This window comes from Ahaetulla prasina, chromosome 1 (assembly GCF_028640845.1).
Source record: "Ahaetulla prasina isolate Xishuangbanna chromosome 1, ASM2864084v1, whole genome shotgun sequence".
NCBI lineage: Eukaryota > Metazoa > Chordata > Lepidosauria > Squamata > Colubridae > Ahaetulla > Ahaetulla prasina.
Window position 1 is genome coordinate 310,941,712 of NC_080539.1, and position 20,401 is coordinate 310,962,112.

A 20,401-nucleotide genomic window follows, 5' to 3' on the forward strand; every position below is an offset into this window, starting at 1 on the left:
TGGCTGCCTTTTAATGTAATAAACAATCCAAATCTACCAAGAAAGAAGTAGAACCAGGTAAAAGTTTATTTCCACAGACTAATATGGCTTCTGAAGAATTAATTCTAATATAAAAATAATTCTTGGATACCTAAATGTCTCCTTTATAAAAGTATATAATCATAATTTTAAGTATAATTCAAGAAATGTGTATTAATGGTTTAGAAAGGGAGATATACAGATATTGAATTAGCTCCTTATTTCTGTTTTAAATATAATGGAATGCTAATGAGACATATTTGAGAATGAGGCTTCCTTGAATATGTACATTGTGCTAAACCATGTTTATTTTACCATGATTTACCAGTCTTCTCAGATAATACAAACTATTACTTGCATTATCTCAACTTTAAACAAAATTAGTTATTTTGGTGAAGAAGAAATAGCTGAGCATGGCAGAAATGTATTTTAACTAAATTAAAAGGTGCCTTCCACTTATTATCAGCATATCTCTGTAACAAAGCCAGCACCTAGATAAATCCTGAAGGAAGTTTGTGAATGTATGTGGTTTGAGAAAATGTGAACAAAATGACATAATGTCTTTATTACACTACATAATCACTGACTACTACTCAATGTTGCATTTAGAATACTATAATGTGGACTGAAAAACTGAATATGCAAAACATTTGGAACAAATTTTTAACAAATTCAATACCTGCTTTTACATCCTATGTCCAGCAGAGGGGAGCAGCTATCATCTCAGTTTATCATTTCACAATAAACCTTTGAAGGTTCATCAGATGTAGATGTAAGAGTAGCTACAACAAACACAGCAGTTTCAGTATAGATCAATCATTTTCTTCAAAATACTCATAAGGGTATAACACAGTATATGTTTATTCAGATGTTTACTGACTTGCATTCTATTGAAATTATTGACCTTCTCTAAGATTGTGCTAACAATTCTACTTCTAATTACAATAGATCTACTCTAGAAAACAATACAGCCACATCTCTTTATAATGAGCTGGACTGGCTCAGCTATGTAGTTCTCTTGGCAGCAGGAGAGAAGGGACAAGCTATTGCCATCTTTCAGATTTTCTCTGACTTCTCACTTTAATTTACACCCATAGAATTTCCTAATACTACAGTGAATTCCAAGTACTAATCAGCTATAATCTTCAGGGTTTTTTTAAGCAGCCAAATTAACCTGGATTTTCAAACCATGCTTTTAAAGCGTGAGAATATCAACCCATGATTGAGTGGTATACAAACAAATGCAAGATTATTAATAATTGGTACATGAACATATTCATTATCTGTCTTGCAACATTATGACAGCAGTTTGCCATTGTCTTCTTCACTTTTTTCCTCAAATACCAATTTGTAACCTGAGATTTTCTGATGTTTCCCATCCACCCCATATATTTTGTTTTGTGAGATCAGCCAGGGTGTATTAGACCAGTGTATCTCAATCTCAGTTACTTTAAGATGTGTGGAGTTCATCTCCTAGAATTCCCCCGACAGCATGCTGGAATAACAGAATAACAAGAGTTGGAAAGGACCTTCTAGTCCCTTGCACAAGCTGGAGACCCCATATCATTCCAGACTAATGTCCAATCTCTTCTTTAAAAACTCCAGTGTCGGAGTATCCACAAATTCCACTACTTAATTATTCTCACTGTCAGGCAATTTTTCTTTAATTTCAGAGTGATTGTCTCCTTGATAAATTTCCATCGGTAACTTCTTGTCCTGCCTTCATATCCTTTGGAGAATAGGATGACCCCTTCTTCTTTGTGGCAGCCCCTCAGATATTAAATCACTATCATGCCACCTCTAGCCCTTTTCTCTGCTAGACTAGACATACACAGTTCCTGCAAGCGGTTTTTCATGTTTTAGTATCCAAGCCCCTAATCACCTCTGTTGCTCTTCTCTGGAGAATTCTGGGAGTTGGGAGTTGAAGTCCACAAGTCTTAAAGCTGCCAAGTTTGAAGACCTCTGTTGTAGAATCTCAACATCTTGTGTATGTGTGTGTGTTTGTGTGTTGTGCTGACCAAATCTGGATTCAGCATTCCAAGTCTGGTTTTACCAAAGCAGTCTAAAGTGATGCTAACACTTCACATGCTCTGTTCCTCTATTCAGGCATCCTAAGTTTGTATTGGCTTTTTGGAAGCTGCAGCACACTGGTTGCTTGGTTGGGAAATTCTTGCGAGTTGGAGGTCCACGCATTTGAATAGAACAGAATAGAACAGAACAGAATAGAATTTTATTGGCCAAGTATGATTGGACACACAAGGAATTTGTCTTGGTGCTTATGCTCTCGGTGTACATAAAAGAAAGGATACCTTCATCAAGGTACAACACAACACTTAATGATAGTCATAGGCTACAAATAAGCAATCAGGAAACAATCAATATCACTATAAATCGTAAAGATACAAGCAACAAAGTTAGTCATACAGTCATAAGTGGAAGGAGATGGGTGGTGGGAACTATAAGAAGTAGTGCAGATTTAGTAAATAGTTTGACAATGTTGAGGGAATTATTTGTTTAGCAGAATGATGGCGTTCGGGAAAAAACTGTTCTGGTGTCTAGTTGTAGCTCAAGTAGCTGAGGTTGAGAACATTAACATAAGAGATGCCATCTAACTGGAATGCAGCCCCTCCTACCCCTCCCCTACTTTTACTTAAAGGAGTCGCGTTTTCGTAGCAAAAATCCAGCGAGCGATAGAAAAACGCTCCCACCCGCTCTTTCCTTCCCCCACCCTCCTATTTCCTATTGGTGGAGAGCTTGTTACGCAAAACGTTCTGTGAGCAAGTGAGAGTCGAAGAGCGGAAGTAATTCTGATACTCGGGGAACTGACGGGCAATTCCATTTGATGAGGTGAGAGGGGGGCGGGCCTAAGGGGAAAAAAAACACCTCCCTATCTTGAACCCGGAAGAGGTTAACCAGCTCGAACGGGGGTTTTCGTGAGGGAGCAACATGGCTGCGCCGGTAGGATCTGCTCTGCAGCAACCGGAGTCTCTCCCTCCGCCCAAGAAGATCGTAGCCCCCACCGTGTCTCAGATTAACGCGGAGTTCGTGACGCAGGTAAAGGCGTGGCAGGAGATGGAGGCTGCCCTGGAGACCCGGACTGAGCTGGGGTTGGAAGGAGAGGTGTAGTTTTGCTTTGATCAGAGCTTCTTGGAAACCTTTTCCTCCTGGCTTGCCTCAAATCTGGAAGAAAAGAGAAATTTCCTGACAGAACAATTAATCGGTGGAACAACTTGCCTCCAGAACTTGAAGTTTCTTAAGAGGAGATTGGGCTACCATTTTTCTGAAATAATATAGAATAGGATAAGATAGGGATAGAACGGGGATGGGGTTAGGATAGGATAGCATAGGATAGGATAGCATAGGGATAGGATGGGGATAGGATTGGGATGGGGATGGAATAGGGATGGGATAGGATGGGATTGGGCTAGGGATAGGAATAGGAATAGGATTCTTTATCGGCTAAGTCTGATTAGACACACAAGGAATGTCTCCAGTGCATAAGCTCTCAGTGTACATACAACAATAGTGATAGATCATTATCATAGTCATTGTAAAAATACATTCATCATAAAATATTAGATACAACACTTAGTGATAGTCATGGATGTGAAATAAGCAATCAACATAAATCATACTAGGACACTAAGTAGACAATAAGAGCTTCCAGTCTGGGCGGGGGGAGGGTTGGACTAGAAGACCTCCAAGATCTCTTCTACCTCTGTTGTTATGTTCTGTTATAAACATAAAAAATTCTCATATAACTTAATGCTGGTACCTTTTGATCAGAGATTTTAATGCAGTTATCTGTTGCAACACAGACAGAACTGTGTTTGGAGATTTAGGATCAAATCAAAGGCTGACACATTCTGTTCTGTTATTCTATTTCTGGGTAAGCAACTTTATGCAAAGCACAGAGAAGAAATATAATATGTTGTTACAGCAAGTGGTTACAATTTTAGATATATGATTAGAATTGACCACCTTGAATACGAAAGGAACAAAAACATGCTCTTACACACAGCTTAGTTTTGCTTCTATTGATAAACATTCATTTATAGATTATATATCCAGTGCCCTGGCCATTGCTAAAATCCCCTGCTATTGCATTCTTGACATCCGGCTTCTTTAAAAACATCTTGGGTTAAAGTCCACCACTTCTTGAGGCAAGCTATTTCATTTTTTTTAAAGATTTAGTTGTTAGAAAATTATTTCTGGTTCTAATTTAAACCTGTTGTTTCTTACATCCTTTGGAACAAATCTGAACAAGCTGACCTTATATCTGACAGTCCTTTGGATACCTGAAAGAGCTTATTAAATTTATGTTGCTAAGTGAAATATTTGTTAAGGGGGTATTTGCCCCATTTTATGACATTTCTTGCCACCGTTAAGTGAATCATTGCATTTGTTAACTTAGTAACGTGGTTGTGAAGTGAATTTGGTTTCCCCATTGACTTCCCCATTGCTTGTCAGAAGGTTGCAAAAACTGATTAGATGACTCTGGGACACTGCAACTGTCATAAATATGAACCAGTTGCCAAGTACCTGAATTTTGATCATGTGACGTGATTTTTGCAACGGTCATAAGTGTGAAAAACAGTCATGTCACTTTTTTTGCAACTTGAATGGTCACTAAATGAACTATTGTAAATTGAGGACTACCTGTATATGCCCCAAAACATGAAATGCAAACTAACCCAAGAGTGAGTTGCTGGATTAAACTATCTCGTATGTCTTCTTTTTTCTAATACACTTTTAATTATACATAACGGTATACATTTAACATTGTAAATACGTTTACAGTGTATATGAATAATATAATTGAATGATGTAACCTTTTATTTTGCAGCTGGCAAATAAATATTGGGCGCCGCATGTCAAGAAAAAGCTGCCATTTGAGTCAAGGGTAATTGTTTAAATTTAACACTTAGTAATTTGTTCTTAACTTGACAATAGATACCAAAAATAAAATACGTTGTTGTTTAATTTGATAAAAAGCAATAACATCAATCTATTTTTTTTAGCTTATATCTTTACCTTAAAACAATATTGATTTTACTCTTAAAATTACCTAGCAAAATTTTTCATTTTGAAAGTTTTTAAATTACCATACTTTTTTATATTCTAGATGCATTCTTATTTTTAGCAAGATGTTTGTAAAATTTCTGTAATAATAGAAAAATTAATTGTAATAACAGTGATGGAAGATTTATTGCTTATTTAATCCTTGCAAATACAGATTACTGGGAAAAGAGAATTGTTTTTTTATACATTTTAATTTTTTTCTTATTTTTTAGGTTATTGAAGATGTGTATGGAAAAGAAATTGTTAGGTCAAAGTATGTACTTATGAATAACTGCCAAACTGCTTATTTTATAGATACATTTTATGCATTTTAAGTAATGACAGCATAATAAAAAATGACTTGATGTGAGCTTTTTTCTTCTATAAATTGTACTGCTTGGGCAGTTTTATTCACTGGAATAAAGTAATCCAAATCAGGTCTTTATGAAGCATATTTGTATAGAAAATCTATTATTATACATCCTTAGATGCCATTGTAATTGTTCAAGGTAGCATAACAACTATATTGCAAGGGGCTTCTCCAGGTTAAGGATAAAGGTCTTTTGAACAGAAATTGTGTACATTTGTGTACATCTCATGCAAGTGAAATGGCCAGTTATTTACATTAAAAAAAAATTCCCCTCCCACCAAATGTTGCTCATACCACAGCTCTAGGCAGCAGAGCTCATAATGAGGGATATAAAAGTTGCAATTTAGAAATATTTGGAGGCCCTTGGGTTTATACATACCTGATTTAGGCTGAGATATTCTTCTTTACTGATTTTGAAGTGACAAAATTTAATTTTTTTAATTGATTTCAGATTTGCTATTAGAAAGATAATGCTGCTAGAATTTAGGTAAGTTTTTTTTAAAGAAAATAAATTTAAAGTATAAACTGATTATAGAATGAGTTGATACTAGCTCCAAAACTGATGACAGGTGGTCTGGTATAGCATAACAATTTGTTATGAATTCCTGAATGAAATTTTCTTAAACTATTTACTCTTTAGCACAGGAGGTTTGCATTAAGGGAATAGGATGGTTGTGTGAATTTATGGATTTGATTCCAAAATTATGGAATTCAGAATGTACAGCAGAGAAAACTTAATACCTCCTTTTAAAGTTTGCTTGTTAAACTATCACAAAAGATGATCACATGATCCCAAGAAACTGCAATCATTATAAATATGAGTCAGTTGTCAAGCATCTGAATGTAAATCACATGACTATGGGTATGCTGCAATGGTCATAAGTGAAAAGTGGTCATAAATCACTTTTTTCAAAAAGTGCAATTGTAACGTCGAATGGTCATTAAGCAAACTTGTAAGTTTGTAGGTCAAGGACTACACACACAGACACACATTTATGTTCTGGTATCAACATTGTTTAAAAATACTGGTGTACCATATGTATTACTTTGCATTTACCCGTTATATAAAGCCTAGGTGGATGTGCTTCTGAATACAGTTATGAGACACCACTTAATTTGAAGTGTCTGTAACTTCTGAATGTGATCCCTTTTTGGATCTGTATTTTGGAGTCGAGTGTTGTTTATATATATGTTTTTTTGTTTATTTTTGTTTAATGTGTTTAATTTTTGCATAATATGACTTTCATAAAACATTGTTACTGAGACAACAGACATTTGTTTCATTCTAATAAATAGGTGTGCTTGTTTTTTTATTGCTATGTAGTCAATTTGAAGTAATGTTCAAATCCATATAATGCCTGTACCAATACAGTAGAACTTCTGGTCACAAATGCTTCTGACCATGACCAAATCGGGTTCCCACCAAAAAATTCATTTTTTTTCCCATGGACAATTTCCCCTTCCGTGCCATTTTTTTTTTGTAAGAACCAAATTTCCAAAATTAGGTTTTATTTATTTTATTTATTTATTTATTAAATTTGTATACCGCCCTTCTCCCGAAGGACTCAGGGCGGTTCACAGCCAAGTAAAATAGACAATATATAAATACAGTTTAAAATACACTTAAAAAACTTATTAAAATTGGCCACAATTAAAATTTAAAACTAAAACCCATTTAAAAACCCATAAATTTAAAAACTAACCCAGGCCAGCGCAGATAAATAAGTAAGTTTTAAGCTCATGCGAAAGGTTCGGAGGTCCGGAAGTTGACGAAGTCCTGGGGAGGTCGCCCAGAGGGCGGGAGCCCCACAGAGAAGGCCCTTCCTGGGCGCCGCCAGACGACACTGTCGCTACCGACGGCACCCTGAGGAGTCCCTCTGTGAGAGCGCACGGGTCGGTGAGAGGTATTCGTAGCAGCAGGGGGCCCCGTAAGTAGCCCGGCCCTATGCCATGGAGCGCTTTAAAGACGTTCACCAAAACCTTGAAGCGCACCCGGAAAGCCACAGGCAGCCAGTGCAGCCTGCGCAGGATAGGTGTCATTCGGGAGCCACGAGGGCTCCTCTATCACCCGCGCAGCTGCATTCTGACTAACTGTAGCCTCCGGATGCCCCTCAAGGGAGCCCCATGTAGAGAGCATTGCAGTAATCCAGACGAGACGTCACAAGGGCGTGAGTGACCGTGCATAGGCATCCCGGTCTAGAAAGGCGCAACTGGCGCACCAGGCGAACCTGGTGGAAAGCTCTCCTGGAGACGGCCGTCAGGTGTTCATCAAAAGACAGCCGCTCATCCAGGAGAACGCCCAAATTGCGCACCCTCTCCATCGGGCCAGTGACTCGCTCCCGACAGTCAGCCGTGGACTCAGCTGACTGTACCGGGATGCCGCATCCACAGCCACTCTGTCTTGGAGGGATTGAGCTTGAGCCTGTTTCTCCCCATCCAGACCCGTCGGCTTCCAAACACCGGGACAGCACTTCGATAGCTTCATTGGGGTGGCCCGTGTGGAAAAGTACAGCTGAGTGTCATCAGCGACAGCTGGTACCTCACACCGAAACCACTGATGATCTCACCCAGCGGCTTCATATAGATGTTGAACAGAAGGGGCGAGGGGATCGACCCCTGCGGCACCCCACAAGTGAGGCGCCGCGGGGTCGACCTCTGCCCCCCCGTCAACACCGTCTGCGACCGGTCGGAGAGATAGGAGGAGAACCACCGATAAACGGTGCCTCCCACTCCCAATCCCCCCAACCGGCGCAGCAGGATACCATGGTCGATGGTATCAAAAGCCGCTGAGAGGTCTAATAGGACCAGGGCAGAGGAACAACCCCTATCCCTGGCCCTCCAGAGATCATCCACCAACGCGACCAAAGCCGTCTCAGTGCTGTAACCGGGCCGGAAACCGGACTGGAACGGGTCTAGATAGACAGTTTCCTCCAGGTGCAGGGGAAACTGATATGCCACCATACTCTCTACAACCTTCGCCGCGAAGCGAAGGTTGGAGACCGGACGATAATTACCTAAAACAGCCGGGTCCAGGGAAGGCTTCTTGAGGAGGGGCCTCACCACCGCCTCTTTCAAGGCGGCCGGAAAGACTCCCTCCAACAAGGAAGCACTCGTAATCCCCTGGAGCCAGCCTCGTGTCACCTCCCGAGTGGCCAGCACCAGCCAGGAGGGGCACGGGTCCAGTAAACACGTGGTGGCATTCAGTCTACCCAGCAACCTGTCCATGTCCTCGGGAGTCACAGGGTCAAACTCAGGTTCAGGTTCACAGGTTCAGGTCAAGACCAAATCGAGTTGCAACCAAAGTTATGGAACGAATTATGGTCGTGACCAGAGATTCTACTGTATATGTAAAATGTCTCTATTCATTTAATGAATGGAAATTTCAAGAAGACCAATGTTTTTGTCTTGTATTCTTGAATTGTTCCAATTGTCACAAATAAGTTTGCTGCAGTAAATTGTGTTGGAAGATAACACTGAAAACTAGTTACAAGGCTTATAGAAAAGTTTTCATAAACAATTGCACTGCTGATCTTCTGATTAGTGACATACAAGACAGATGGTCACTATTTTCTCCCCCTTCATTTCAGTCAGTACCTGGAAAATTACTTATGGGTGAATTATGCTCCTGAATTGTCTAGCAAAGCTTATTTGATGTCCATCTGTTGTATGGTGAATGAAAAGTTCAGAGAAAATGTTCCAGCTTGGGAGGTAATAAACTTCTGTCATAGCAAGCAGAGACTTTGATTCTTAATTTTCATTTTTCTTGTTAACCACTTAAAGAGTTATCAAATGTTAGAGTATACAATGCATTGATTGTTCCTTATCTGAAGTCACCTGCCACTATATTTTACATTGCATAATACCTATGGATAGTTTAAAAGTTTTGCAGTGGAAGCAGAGTCAATGTGAAAAGTATCGTTGCTGAATGCATTTTTTACTCATTGCTACTTTTGAAAAAAGCTAGAATTTAATGGAAAGTTTATTCTGCAAAATAAAGTAATACAAGTTTTCATTTGTATATATTTATATTTTTATTTATTTATTTATTTATTTATTATTCAAACTTTTATACCGCCCTATCTCCCGAAGGACTCAGGGCGGTTTACAGCCTTATAAAACATAAAATATAATATAAATACATGTTAAAACAACATTTAAAAAACTTATTCCATTAGGCCAAATTTAAAACTATAGTTAAAATACAAAACCCCATTAAAATTAAATTTATAAAAAATCAAACCCTAGGCCAGCCCTGCACGGATAAATAGATGTGTCTTAAGCTCGCGGCAGAAGGTTCGGAGGTCGGGAAGTTGACGTAATCCTGGGGGGAGCTCGTTCCAGAGGGTGGGAGCCCCCACAGAGAAGGCCCTTCCCCTGGGTGTCGCCAGTCGGCACTGCCCGGCGGACGGCACCCTGAGGAGTCCCTCCCTGTGAGAGCGTACGGGTCGGTGGGAGGTAGTCGATGGCAGCAGGCGGTCCCGTAAGTAACCCGGCCCTATGCCATGGAGCGCTTTAAAGATGGTCACCAAAACCTTGAAGCGCACCCGAGAGGCCACAGGTAGCCAGTGCAGTCTGTGCAGGAGAGGTGTCACGTGGAAGCCACGAGGGGCTCCCTCTATTACCCGCGCAGCTGCGTTCTGAACCAACTGAATGCTCTTCAAGGGGAGCCCCATGTAGAGAGCATTGCAGTAATCCAAGCGAGATGTAACGAGCGCGTGAGTGACCGTGCATAGGGCACCCCGGTCTAGAAAGGGGCGCAACTGGCGAACCAGGCGAACCTGGTAAAAAGCTCTCCTGGAGACGGCCGTCAAATGATCTTCGAAAGACAGCCGTCCATCCAGGAGGACGCCCAAGTTGCGGACCCTTTCCATCGGGGCCAATAACTCACCCCCAACAGTCAGCTGCGGCAATAGTATTTATAATACATATAATGTATTATATGAGGACCCAAGATTGTTGGGGGCAATAAGTTGACTTTGTATATAAATATACAAATAGGATGAAGACTATTGCTAACATAGTGTAAGCCGCTCTGAGTCTTCGGAGAAGGGCGGGATATAAATGCGAATAAAAAAAAAATGTTAGGCTGTAGGTATATACATATGTATGTATACAACATATCTATATGTGTGTTATGTATGTGTACACTTTGAGAGCAGCAACAAAATTTCATTTTTAATGTGTGCCAGAATGCCCACGGGGGGTGGGGGGGATGACAAAGGTTATCTTATTATAAGATCACAGCGTGGGAAATGAAAAGCAGCTTCACCCTTCTTCAGCTTTATGTAATTGAACTGATATGTGCTTCCATGTTCACTATAGGGAATTTCTTCTGAGCATGTGCAAAGGATCTGGGAAAGTCCTCAGATTAACCTCACTTGGAGGGTTAGGGTTAGGGTTAGCCAGCTTGAGCTTTGAGGAGTGGTACGTCATGTAGCTTTGCCATAAGTGATGCCCTTGTTTGAATGATTTGCATAGGTTACAGACAGAAAACAGATAAGTACTAAAATAAAACAGTTTAGGAGCTAAATATTCTTGATTCCTCTGCAAGTTGCCTCCCAGATTTCTCTCCCTTGTAGTCTGATGGGATAGATGTTGAAAGATGGCAGTGGAGGGTAAGGAAAACCATGGAGGGGACTGGCCTTTCAATGGAATCCCGCTAGCCCTACTTTTCCTTTTTACTTGTTACAGGCTGAGAGGATGCTTGTGGGCAGGTATTAGTTGAAGGAGGGACCAACCTCATTAAAGTTGAATGTCTTAGTGAATTGATTGTGTCCTTCATATCTTAATCTTCAGATTCCGTGTTAAATACAGAGGTTAAGGAATTGGTGCATGTTATTGGACCAATTCCTTGAACATCGTCAATTTCCACATAAGCAGTACAATTAAGATTATCCATTTATGTGCAGTTAGGAGCTCTCCTTATAACAGATTCCCAACTGTCTATGCCAGGGATGTCAAACTCACGTTGTTACAGCAGCGTCACATGATGTAGCTGGACTTTTTCCCCCTTTGCTAAATGTGGGCGTGGCCAGCGCGTGACGCATCCGGTCCATGGGCTGCAAGTTTGACAGCCCTGGTCTATGCAAATCTTATAGTTCAGCATATGAGAAACATATTCTAATCTTTCAGTAAATTTAATAAGATTTAGGAATGAGAGTCTGCATATTCATATAGTACCTGAATATGAAAGTGGGAACAGAACTTGTATTTGTCTCAAGGTTTTTATTTGCCCCAAATGTTGTTGCATCTGAACTTATTGACAATCTTCTTCTACTTCTGTTTTTTGGTTAGACATTCAAGAAGAAGCCACAGCATTTTCCATTCTTTTTCAAACGTGTGCTGGTGGCTTCCTTGGCAGAGAAGGATAGTGAAATCACTCTGCAAGAACAGACAATACTCTTGCTGTTCCTTGATCATTGTTTCAACAGCTTGGTAAGTTTATTTTTCAGATATTGTTACAATTAATAATGCTTTTAGTATACAGTGAAAAAATGCCTACTGTAATACCAATTCACTATAGCATCCTTCTTTGTTAACATTGCTAGCCTGCTTTGTTGCCTTTTTAAAATAAAAACAACACAGACAAATCTCTTCCCCCTCCAAAATTTTGCGCTACAAGAAAGTTTAAAGAAATATGTTGAGGCACTAAAGTAAAGATGCTGCTAGAGTGATTAAAGAGAGGTTATGGAAATAACATAAAACCTAGAGCTTGGAAGCAAATCAAGAATAGTAGAAAGTAGACTGAAATGTTTAAGTAGCTGCTCAGAATATTAACTCTGAATCATAATACATTTTTGAGAGATTTCAGTTCATGAAATTGTGCTTTCTTACTCTTCAACTAAAAGCTATTTTCATGAATAGAATAGAATAGAATAGAATAGAATTTTATTGGCCAAGTGTGATTGGACACACAAGGAATTTGTCTTGGTGCATATGCTCTCAGTGTACATAAAAGAAAAGATACGTTCATCAAGGTACAACATTCATTTATTTATGAATCAGAAAGGAAATAAGTGCAGCAAGGCAAATTGAATAACCATACTTTAGAAATACAGCCTGTTGTATATATGATGCATCTAAATCTGTATAAACTCCCAAATTCCTTTCTAATTTTTTTTTTGGACAGGAAGTGGATTTGATCAGAGAACAAATCCAGCAACTCATCTCCCTCCCAATGTGGATGGGACTGCAGCCTGTAAGTTGTCTAAGATAAATGATTCAAAGATCTCAGAACCTTGTGGTATAGATATAGATGTTTATATTTATGATTATAGTGAATATACAGACAGATAAAATTTCTGTTTTTAGAGTTTTTTTCTTTTATTCAGTTGTCTCCAATTCTTGGACATTACCTGGACAAATTTCTGCAGTTTTCTTGACAAGGTTTTTCAGAAGTTGTTTACCATTGCCTGCTTCCTAGGGCATAGGGAAATGAATAGCTTAAGGTCACCCAGCTGGCTTTGTGCCAAGGCAGGACTAGAACTCAGACTCTCAGTTTCAAGGCTTATGCCTTAACCACCATACTTATTTATTTGTATTATCAATTAAGCTTTTATATACAATGAACAGTAATATTTATTGCATGCTCAATGGTTTTCGGTGCCCTTTTGTAGCTTATCCCACCTCCCCATTCATGTCTTCTGAGGAAGGCAAGCAAAGTTAAATTTCATTGGCTGTATTAACATACTGTATGTAACCATGATTTAGGTTTACTCAGACTGTAAGCCATAATGTTGTTTTATCTTGTATTTTGGTGGGCGAACAAGTCCCTTTGCCATATTTATTTTTAAATGAAAATAGGAGCATAATAGGTAAATGTAAATGCTGCAGTACTGATATTCTGAAAAATTAAATCCTCAATTTTAGGCACGTCTACAACTTGAATTGAAAAAGACACCAAAACTTAAAAAATTTTGGAATTTGATCCAGAAGAATGATGAGAAAATGGATGAAAAGACACGATTACAGTAAGTTAATAATAACTCTACCACTGTTGTTTAATAGTAGTTCTTGAGCTTAGTTGGAAACTCATTTTTAAGCCATGTGAGAAGTTGGGAATTGGGCAGGCTATAATACCACATCTAGCTAGGACTAGAAGGCAAAAGCATACAGTATGTTCCATGGCCTAGCTCCTTGCAGCAAAGCCAATTTGCAATTTATCTGTTTGCTCCCTTGTGGTGGGATTCAGCCAGTTCGCACCACTTTGGGAGAACCGGTTGTTAACTTTCTGAGTAGTTTGGTGAGCTGGTTGTTGGAAGAAATCATTAGGGCAGAGAACCAGTTGTTAAATTATTTGAATCCCACCACTGCTCCTACCCCTCTCTCTTCCCCCACCCATTTTATACCAAACTCCCAATAATCTTTGGTGTTTCCATTTAGCAAAATACTTTTTCCTAAGTAGTTATTCAGGAAGTACATAGAAATATGTAGTGATTTGGAATTTCTTTTGAAAAAGTGAGAAGAATAGCACTGAAATTTTTCTTTCTTGCCATTCCCTTCAAAATGAAAAACAAAATTTGAGAAAACATTTTCCTTGAGATGAGCCTGAAATTTTATAGCTTTTTTTTATGTTGAAACATGATGCAGCTGTCCATATGCATGTCTTGAATAACTCAGTGGTGTTAGTGTAATGTTGAATATATTACATTATGGATAGTTTATAATGTAGCGGAGTTTACTAATGAAAAAAATTCCTTGCTGTATTTAGTCTGTTTAGTTCAGAAAAAATAAAAATATTTTAGAATGTTTCAAAAGGTAAACATTCAAGCTGAATGTTTGATGATGAGATAGGGGCCATGCCAATTCAATGGCTGCTTATGCAGAGTTCCACTAGCTTTTCTTTTGTGTGTATATTGCAGGACATATCAGGAAAGGAGATTCCTTTCACAGCTTATCCAGAAATTTATCTCTGTATTAAAGTCAATATCTATTTCAGGTAAGTAATTGATATGGGCAATACTACCTTTCCTTCTTTAATGTGTGGCTTAATGGGCTAAGGCATAAAATTTAAAGAAACATTCTTCTAAGATCAGTTCTTGCCCATGTGTTCTTCCACAGTGGAGAAAGAATCCCAAATAGAAAAAAATTCTAAACTTTAATGTTTATTTGTTTGTCTTGAGCTCCTATTTCCCTAATTCTTGTAGCTGCTCTCTCAAATGGAGGGAGGAGGGCAAGATTATTGAGAGGTCTTTATTCAGTGCACTCTTACCTTCGACTTTTCTACTTGGCATTGCTACAATGTCAGAGTTTTCTGGATGAAATTTTGGCTCTACTCCCAAGCTAGTGCTTTCCACATCTTTTGGGACAACGACTTTCATAATTTTCAGCCAATCTGACTGAAAGCCTCTGGATTTTTACATGTAAGGTTGCTATCTTTATAAAGTAAGGAGATAGCAAAAGCATTTAGACTTAAATACTGCCCCATAGTGCTTTGCAGCGTTTTCTGTGTGTTTTACAATGTCAGCATCTTGCCCCCAACAATCTGGATCCTCATTTTACTGACCTCAGAAGGATGGAAGACTGAGTCAATCTTGAGCCCTGTCAGGATTGAACTGTGGGCAGAGTTTGCCTGCAATGCTGCATTCTAACCACAATCCCACCAAGTTCCTTGAGATAATGTATAATTGTCTATGTTTTCTTCTAGATGCCCTCTGTATGGATAAAGTGCGCTATTGTGAAAGGTTTATTGAATTCATGATAGATTTAGAGGTAAAGCAATTATAAGACAAATGTTAGTTCTTTTACAAAATCATCTAGGCTATAGTTAGAGCTTATTCACTGTAAGAGCTTTTTGAATAGACTTTCAAGTTATTTGTGAGCATTGTTCATTCTAGTATTGTGAGGAGAAAAAAAATCCTCTCAACCTATTGTGCAATATATGCAATTTCATATTTTTATATGTTACAGTATCATAAGTATGCTTTAGCATTTTGTCCTTTTTGAAATTTGGTAATCAAACCATGCTGCTTTTAAAGATAGGTTAAGGATTAGAGGGATAATATACAAACACATCCAAATCCATCCTCACCTCCCAATATATGGCACATAAGTTTATTGTGTGTATTTCATAAAAAAGAGTTTTAATATTGGTCTTAAATTATGATTGCTAATGTTAATATTTGCTGCATTTTCTTGGTTTTCTTTACTGTTGCTCTAAATGCTGAAATTTAAAATAACAGTAACAGAAATTCAGTACCAGGCATTATTCCAATTTTTAATATCTTCTATTTTTAAAAATCTAAATGCTTTTAGTGTTTGAATAATAATAAAAATTATAGCAACACCCATTATACAAACATTTAGAAACCAGCCCTATGTGGTTATCAATAGTGTTATATTTTAACCACCTGATCTCTGGATTAATTCTCTTTTTGATATTTTTTGGACACTGGTAAATTATACTTCACTCAAAGGCCTAGTGTGATTTTGAGCTAAGAAAACAGTGTTTATCTCTGTTTAAGAGGTACCAATTTCTGCTACAATCTTCATCAGAAAATATTAATTTAATTTCTGTTACACTTTCAAAAAATCTGAGTATTTAGTTTCTTATATTTTATCAATATAAATTAGCACACTATAAATGATTGAGTAGGACTTGTTTTTTTTTTCAGAATAGAGACCTGTAAAAACAAGTCACACTTTTTAATGAGCTCTGAATCCTAACTAGTGTTTGAGTAATAAATGTGATCAAACAATGGCTTGCATAATATTGTAGGGTGTGATATTTTCTTTTTTAGGCTCTGCTTCCAACACGGCGATGGTTTAATACTATACTAGATGATTCCCACCTAGTTGTACATTGTTATTTATCCAGCCTAGCAAAAAGGGACAAAGAGGGACATCTGTTCTGTCAGGTGAGACTTGCTTTTATTTACTGAATTTCTTGGAATTTCATGAAAAGTGGAAATTCACTGAAAAGTGAGAATGGGCAAGTGAGCATCACTTTCTGTTGGTAGGAATTTGGGAGTGTAACAGTTACTGCCAATCTTTCCTGCCTCTGATTGTTCTTGTGATGCTTATATAGAAGCAAATAAGGTTTCCTTGCATTGTAACTATTAGTTTAAGTCTAATTGTGTTTGGATTTTTCTGATGATGATCAATTTTCAAGTTATACATTCATTTTAAAATTACTTCCAAGCCTTAAAAATTTAAAATCTAATATAAAAGTTTTCTAAATATTTTCCAGTCACATTATTCATAAATTATTGTTTAAACATTACCAAGCATGCCCTGAATTAGTGAATATCTGGACAGTTTATAAACTGCACGGTTACTAGAATAAAACTTTCATGATATTACTGTTTTATTTGGCTTCACATATTACTTTTTTTCTTCCAGCTTTTAGACATGCTCAAATTCTACACTGGATTTGAAATTAATGATCAGACTGGAAATGCTTTGACTGCAAATGAAATGACTACAATTCACTATGATAGAATTACTTCCCTCCAAGTAATTAGACCTTCAGACTTCTCTAAGATTTCTTTCAAGATTTTTTAAAAATAAAACTTTTTATCAAAGTTCGTTTTGGAAAGGACTTGTTTTATATATCATTTATTCTTAAGTATTTATGCTGAGATAAAAGGATATGATAAAAGAGCCATGGTGGCACAGAATGCAGTATTGCAGCCTAACTGCCCACTGCCATGAGTTTGATCTTGGCTGGTTCAAAATTCACTCAGCCTTCCATCCTTCCAAGATCAATAAAAGTAGGACCCAGATTGTTGGGGACAATATGCTGACTCTGTAAACCACTTAAAGAGGGCTGTAACTACGGAGCGATATATAAGTCTGAGTGCTATTGCTATTGCTATGAAATTGAAAGCATGGGTATATGTTTTGAAGTACAATTTGCAAAGCATTATACGTCGTAAGAAATGTATTCATTTGCTTCTGTATAATCTGAATCATATCTAGATACAGGCATACTCATACAGGTAGTCCTTGACTTATAACCATACATTCAGTGATTATTCAACATTATGATGGTATTGAACAAAAGAACTTACAATCTATGCACAAACTTAAGAGCCATTGCAGTTCCCCAATTCGGGTGCTTGACAGTGCACTTGCACTTATCACTGCAGGGGTGTTTCAATTATCCCCACCCACATTTTCCTCCCCCATCTCAGCCATTCATTTGGCCAACTATTGTGCAAAGCTTCTATGGCCCAGGGAGGCTTCAGAATGCTCCCTACCCTTCTAGGCTCGGGAGGCCTTGGTCTGCTCCCTGCCCCACAGAATGTCCCAATTGCCTTCACTGTTCTTCACCAATTACTGACAGGCACACTCAGACTATGAAAGGCATGGGCTTTTTATCAAGGCCATTCTCCTTATGGGCTCCATTCTCTCACTGTTTTGAAAGCCTCCTAGTTCATATCATGCAATTTAGGGAAGGAGACTTCTGAAGCACCGCTGGAATGGAACCTGCTCTTTAGAAGTCTCTTTCTCCAAATCTCCCCATAATGGTTCAGGGCCCTCAATATAGGTGTAAGCGTTGAGCACATTCTGCACTGATTGTAATATCCAGACAGCCGCATGTAAAGCACATTGCAAATACTTATACAGTGGTACTGAGACTATCACTTAAGTCTTCCTCCACCAGGTAAGGACACGATTTGTGTACCAGCCAAAAGTCACTAACCAAAAGTCACTCTGCACACAGCCTTCATATGCTGTTCAAGTAGTAACCACAAGTCCCAAAGCACTCCCGAATTAGAAAGCTGCTGCTGCAGAGATAGTTCCTGTTAGGGATAACACTGGCACCAAAGGAGAACCTTGATGTATGAATAGCAACGTTGGGTTTAATTTGAGCCTGTTCTGTCTTACCGAGAGCCTAACATCCTCCAGGAGTAGAATATCAGAAGCATCTGCCCCACAGTCTGGAATAGCAATGTATAGTTGGGTATCATCAGCATACTGTAAACCCAAATTGTTGGAGGGCTTCCCCCAGTGGTTTCATACAGATGTTTTAAAAGCGGGGTGGGGAGAGATGACCTTTGTGGTGTCTGTGAGGAACCACTGAGCCAACTTCTCCCAGACTGAAACTACCCAAAAAGAACAGACTGCCATAGACTGAAAATTTCAGTAGTTGAAAAAATAATATATAGTATCAAAATGTACATGCTGTTTCACAGATTAGAAGAGGATGCTAATCTATATTATATTTTGATATAATATTTTATTATTAATGTTATTAATTTGGTGCTATATATTATCTAGAGCCGTCATCATTTCGGATGATGAGTAAATCCAATAAATATAAAGCGTAAATGAAGATGAAAGTGGCTAAGATTAGCAATAAACAAATTTATAATAAGCATTGTTTTATTTGCTGTTGATATTTAGCTAATTCTCAGAGGTTTGCAGTTTGTCTTATGAATTGCAAATTATGTAGATGATAAGAATTTTTGATTCTAATCCTGATTCTTGATTGGTTTTCAGAGAGCTGCCTTTGCACACTTTCCGGAACTCTACAGTTTTGCCCTCTCAAATGTATCTGCTGTAGATACACGTGATTCTCTGCTAAAGTTTTTTGGGCCTCTTAGGTACATCATCATTATCATACTTTGATTAAGGGTTTTTTGGGGTAGATATTTAATGGCAAATTCTTGATTTTCGTGTTGATCAGGATATTTTAAGCAATGACTGGCCATCTCTTTAAGCCAAAAATTTGACTATTTTATTATATATTTTCAGCTGAAATGGTTGCTTAAATGAAAATACTTTGTGATTCATACCCTGTTCTGTATAACTAAACTGGTTTTTTTTTAATTTAGGGCAGTAATTCTGTTACTGTTTAAAAGAAAGAGTGGAAAGTATATCTAGTTTCCAAAAAGCATATTCTGTACAAATATTTCTGTTAATTGCAATTCACAGCTATAGTGCTTAGTAATTTATATGACCAAAAAGCAGTGTAATTTATCTGCTGGTTTTAAATAGAATCTGCACAATAATGGTCTGGTATGCATTTAATAACCACAGTGTAGTATTTCACATAAGGTGCGTAGGCCGGAATATGCTCAAGAAGACGTTCCTATGTCTTCATTTGACTTCATTTGACATTTAGTTTGACATTATATATGATCTGGCTTGTCTTTACAATTAAACAAAAGAACCTAGCTGTGTACACTGGATTCATTATTTCTATTTTGATTAACCAGCAATTGCTTAAGCACACCACTTTCTGTTTGAGCATAATGATAAATCAATTTTGCAAGTCTTAATTTAGGAGTGATTCCCTGGCTACATACATGAGTTTGCTCATATAAATAACACTAAATCTTGATGAAGTACTGTATGCATAGTAGGTTCCTTTACCATAGCAACTGAATATGGGCAGTTTCACTATTATATAACTTTACTACTTGGAACTGTTCAACCAAGCAGATCATTCCTGGTCTCTTTTTTATGATAGAAGTAAATGAAAATATCAAAATAAATAGGCCTTTTTTTTTTCATAAAAGCCGAATGATTCTTAACACATTTCTTTGTTATTTAGTCCAGATACACTCCACCAGGTGGCATCATATCTCTGCTTACTGCCAGCCCTGCGTGAAGGAGAAAATACAAATTATGAAAAATGCTTTCTGCTTGAGCTATTGGTAAGTTTAAGTTATTCTTGCTTAAATGAATTCTTTAAGGTTTGTTTGTCTTGGTTTTGAAGAGCATGTCACTTCATGACAGGCTGACAAGTGATAGTATATGTCCTTGTCTACCTATAGCTTTTTGGGTTACTTCAGATGGTCATTCAGAATCTGAATTTGTGATGAGCAGACAGTGTAAATAAATTGTGGTACGAAAGAAAAGTCCAAAAAGTTGTGCCATCTATAAAAATGCCATGTTTATCATTTTCAGTATTATTTCAACTTGCATCCCATCTTTAAATTATGTTTAATAAACACACTTATTAGAACAAAATAAAAATACTTAAAATCTCACTATCACAAA

The 20,401-nt window shown here is 37.8% G+C and overlaps 1 protein-coding gene across 1 annotated transcript in view; it reads left to right on the forward strand.

Annotated features, from left to right (window-relative positions):
- Nucleotides 1–2,930: 2,930 nt before the first annotated feature.
- AQR (aquarius intron-binding spliceosomal factor) overlaps nucleotides 2,931–20,401 on the forward strand; it is a 51,373-nt gene continuing 33,902 nt past the window's right edge. Inside the window, exons 1-14 of the mRNA XM_058162173.1 lie at nucleotides 2,931–3,072; nucleotides 4,865–4,921; nucleotides 5,313–5,353; nucleotides 5,901–5,936; nucleotides 9,037–9,157; nucleotides 11,744–11,884; nucleotides 12,579–12,647; nucleotides 13,319–13,419; nucleotides 14,311–14,387; nucleotides 15,096–15,160; nucleotides 16,189–16,305; nucleotides 16,790–16,903; nucleotides 18,896–18,999; nucleotides 19,953–20,055. Coding sequence (XP_058018156.1) covers nucleotides 2,965–3,072; nucleotides 4,865–4,921; nucleotides 5,313–5,353; nucleotides 5,901–5,936; nucleotides 9,037–9,157; nucleotides 11,744–11,884; nucleotides 12,579–12,647; nucleotides 13,319–13,419; nucleotides 14,311–14,387; nucleotides 15,096–15,160; nucleotides 16,189–16,305; nucleotides 16,790–16,903; nucleotides 18,896–18,999; nucleotides 19,953–20,055 — 1,254 coding nt within the window. The 5' untranslated portion in view covers nucleotides 2,931–2,964. The remainder of the gene's footprint in view (nucleotides 3,073–4,864; nucleotides 4,922–5,312; nucleotides 5,354–5,900; nucleotides 5,937–9,036; nucleotides 9,158–11,743; nucleotides 11,885–12,578; nucleotides 12,648–13,318; nucleotides 13,420–14,310; nucleotides 14,388–15,095; nucleotides 15,161–16,188; nucleotides 16,306–16,789; nucleotides 16,904–18,895; nucleotides 19,000–19,952; nucleotides 20,056–20,401) is intronic.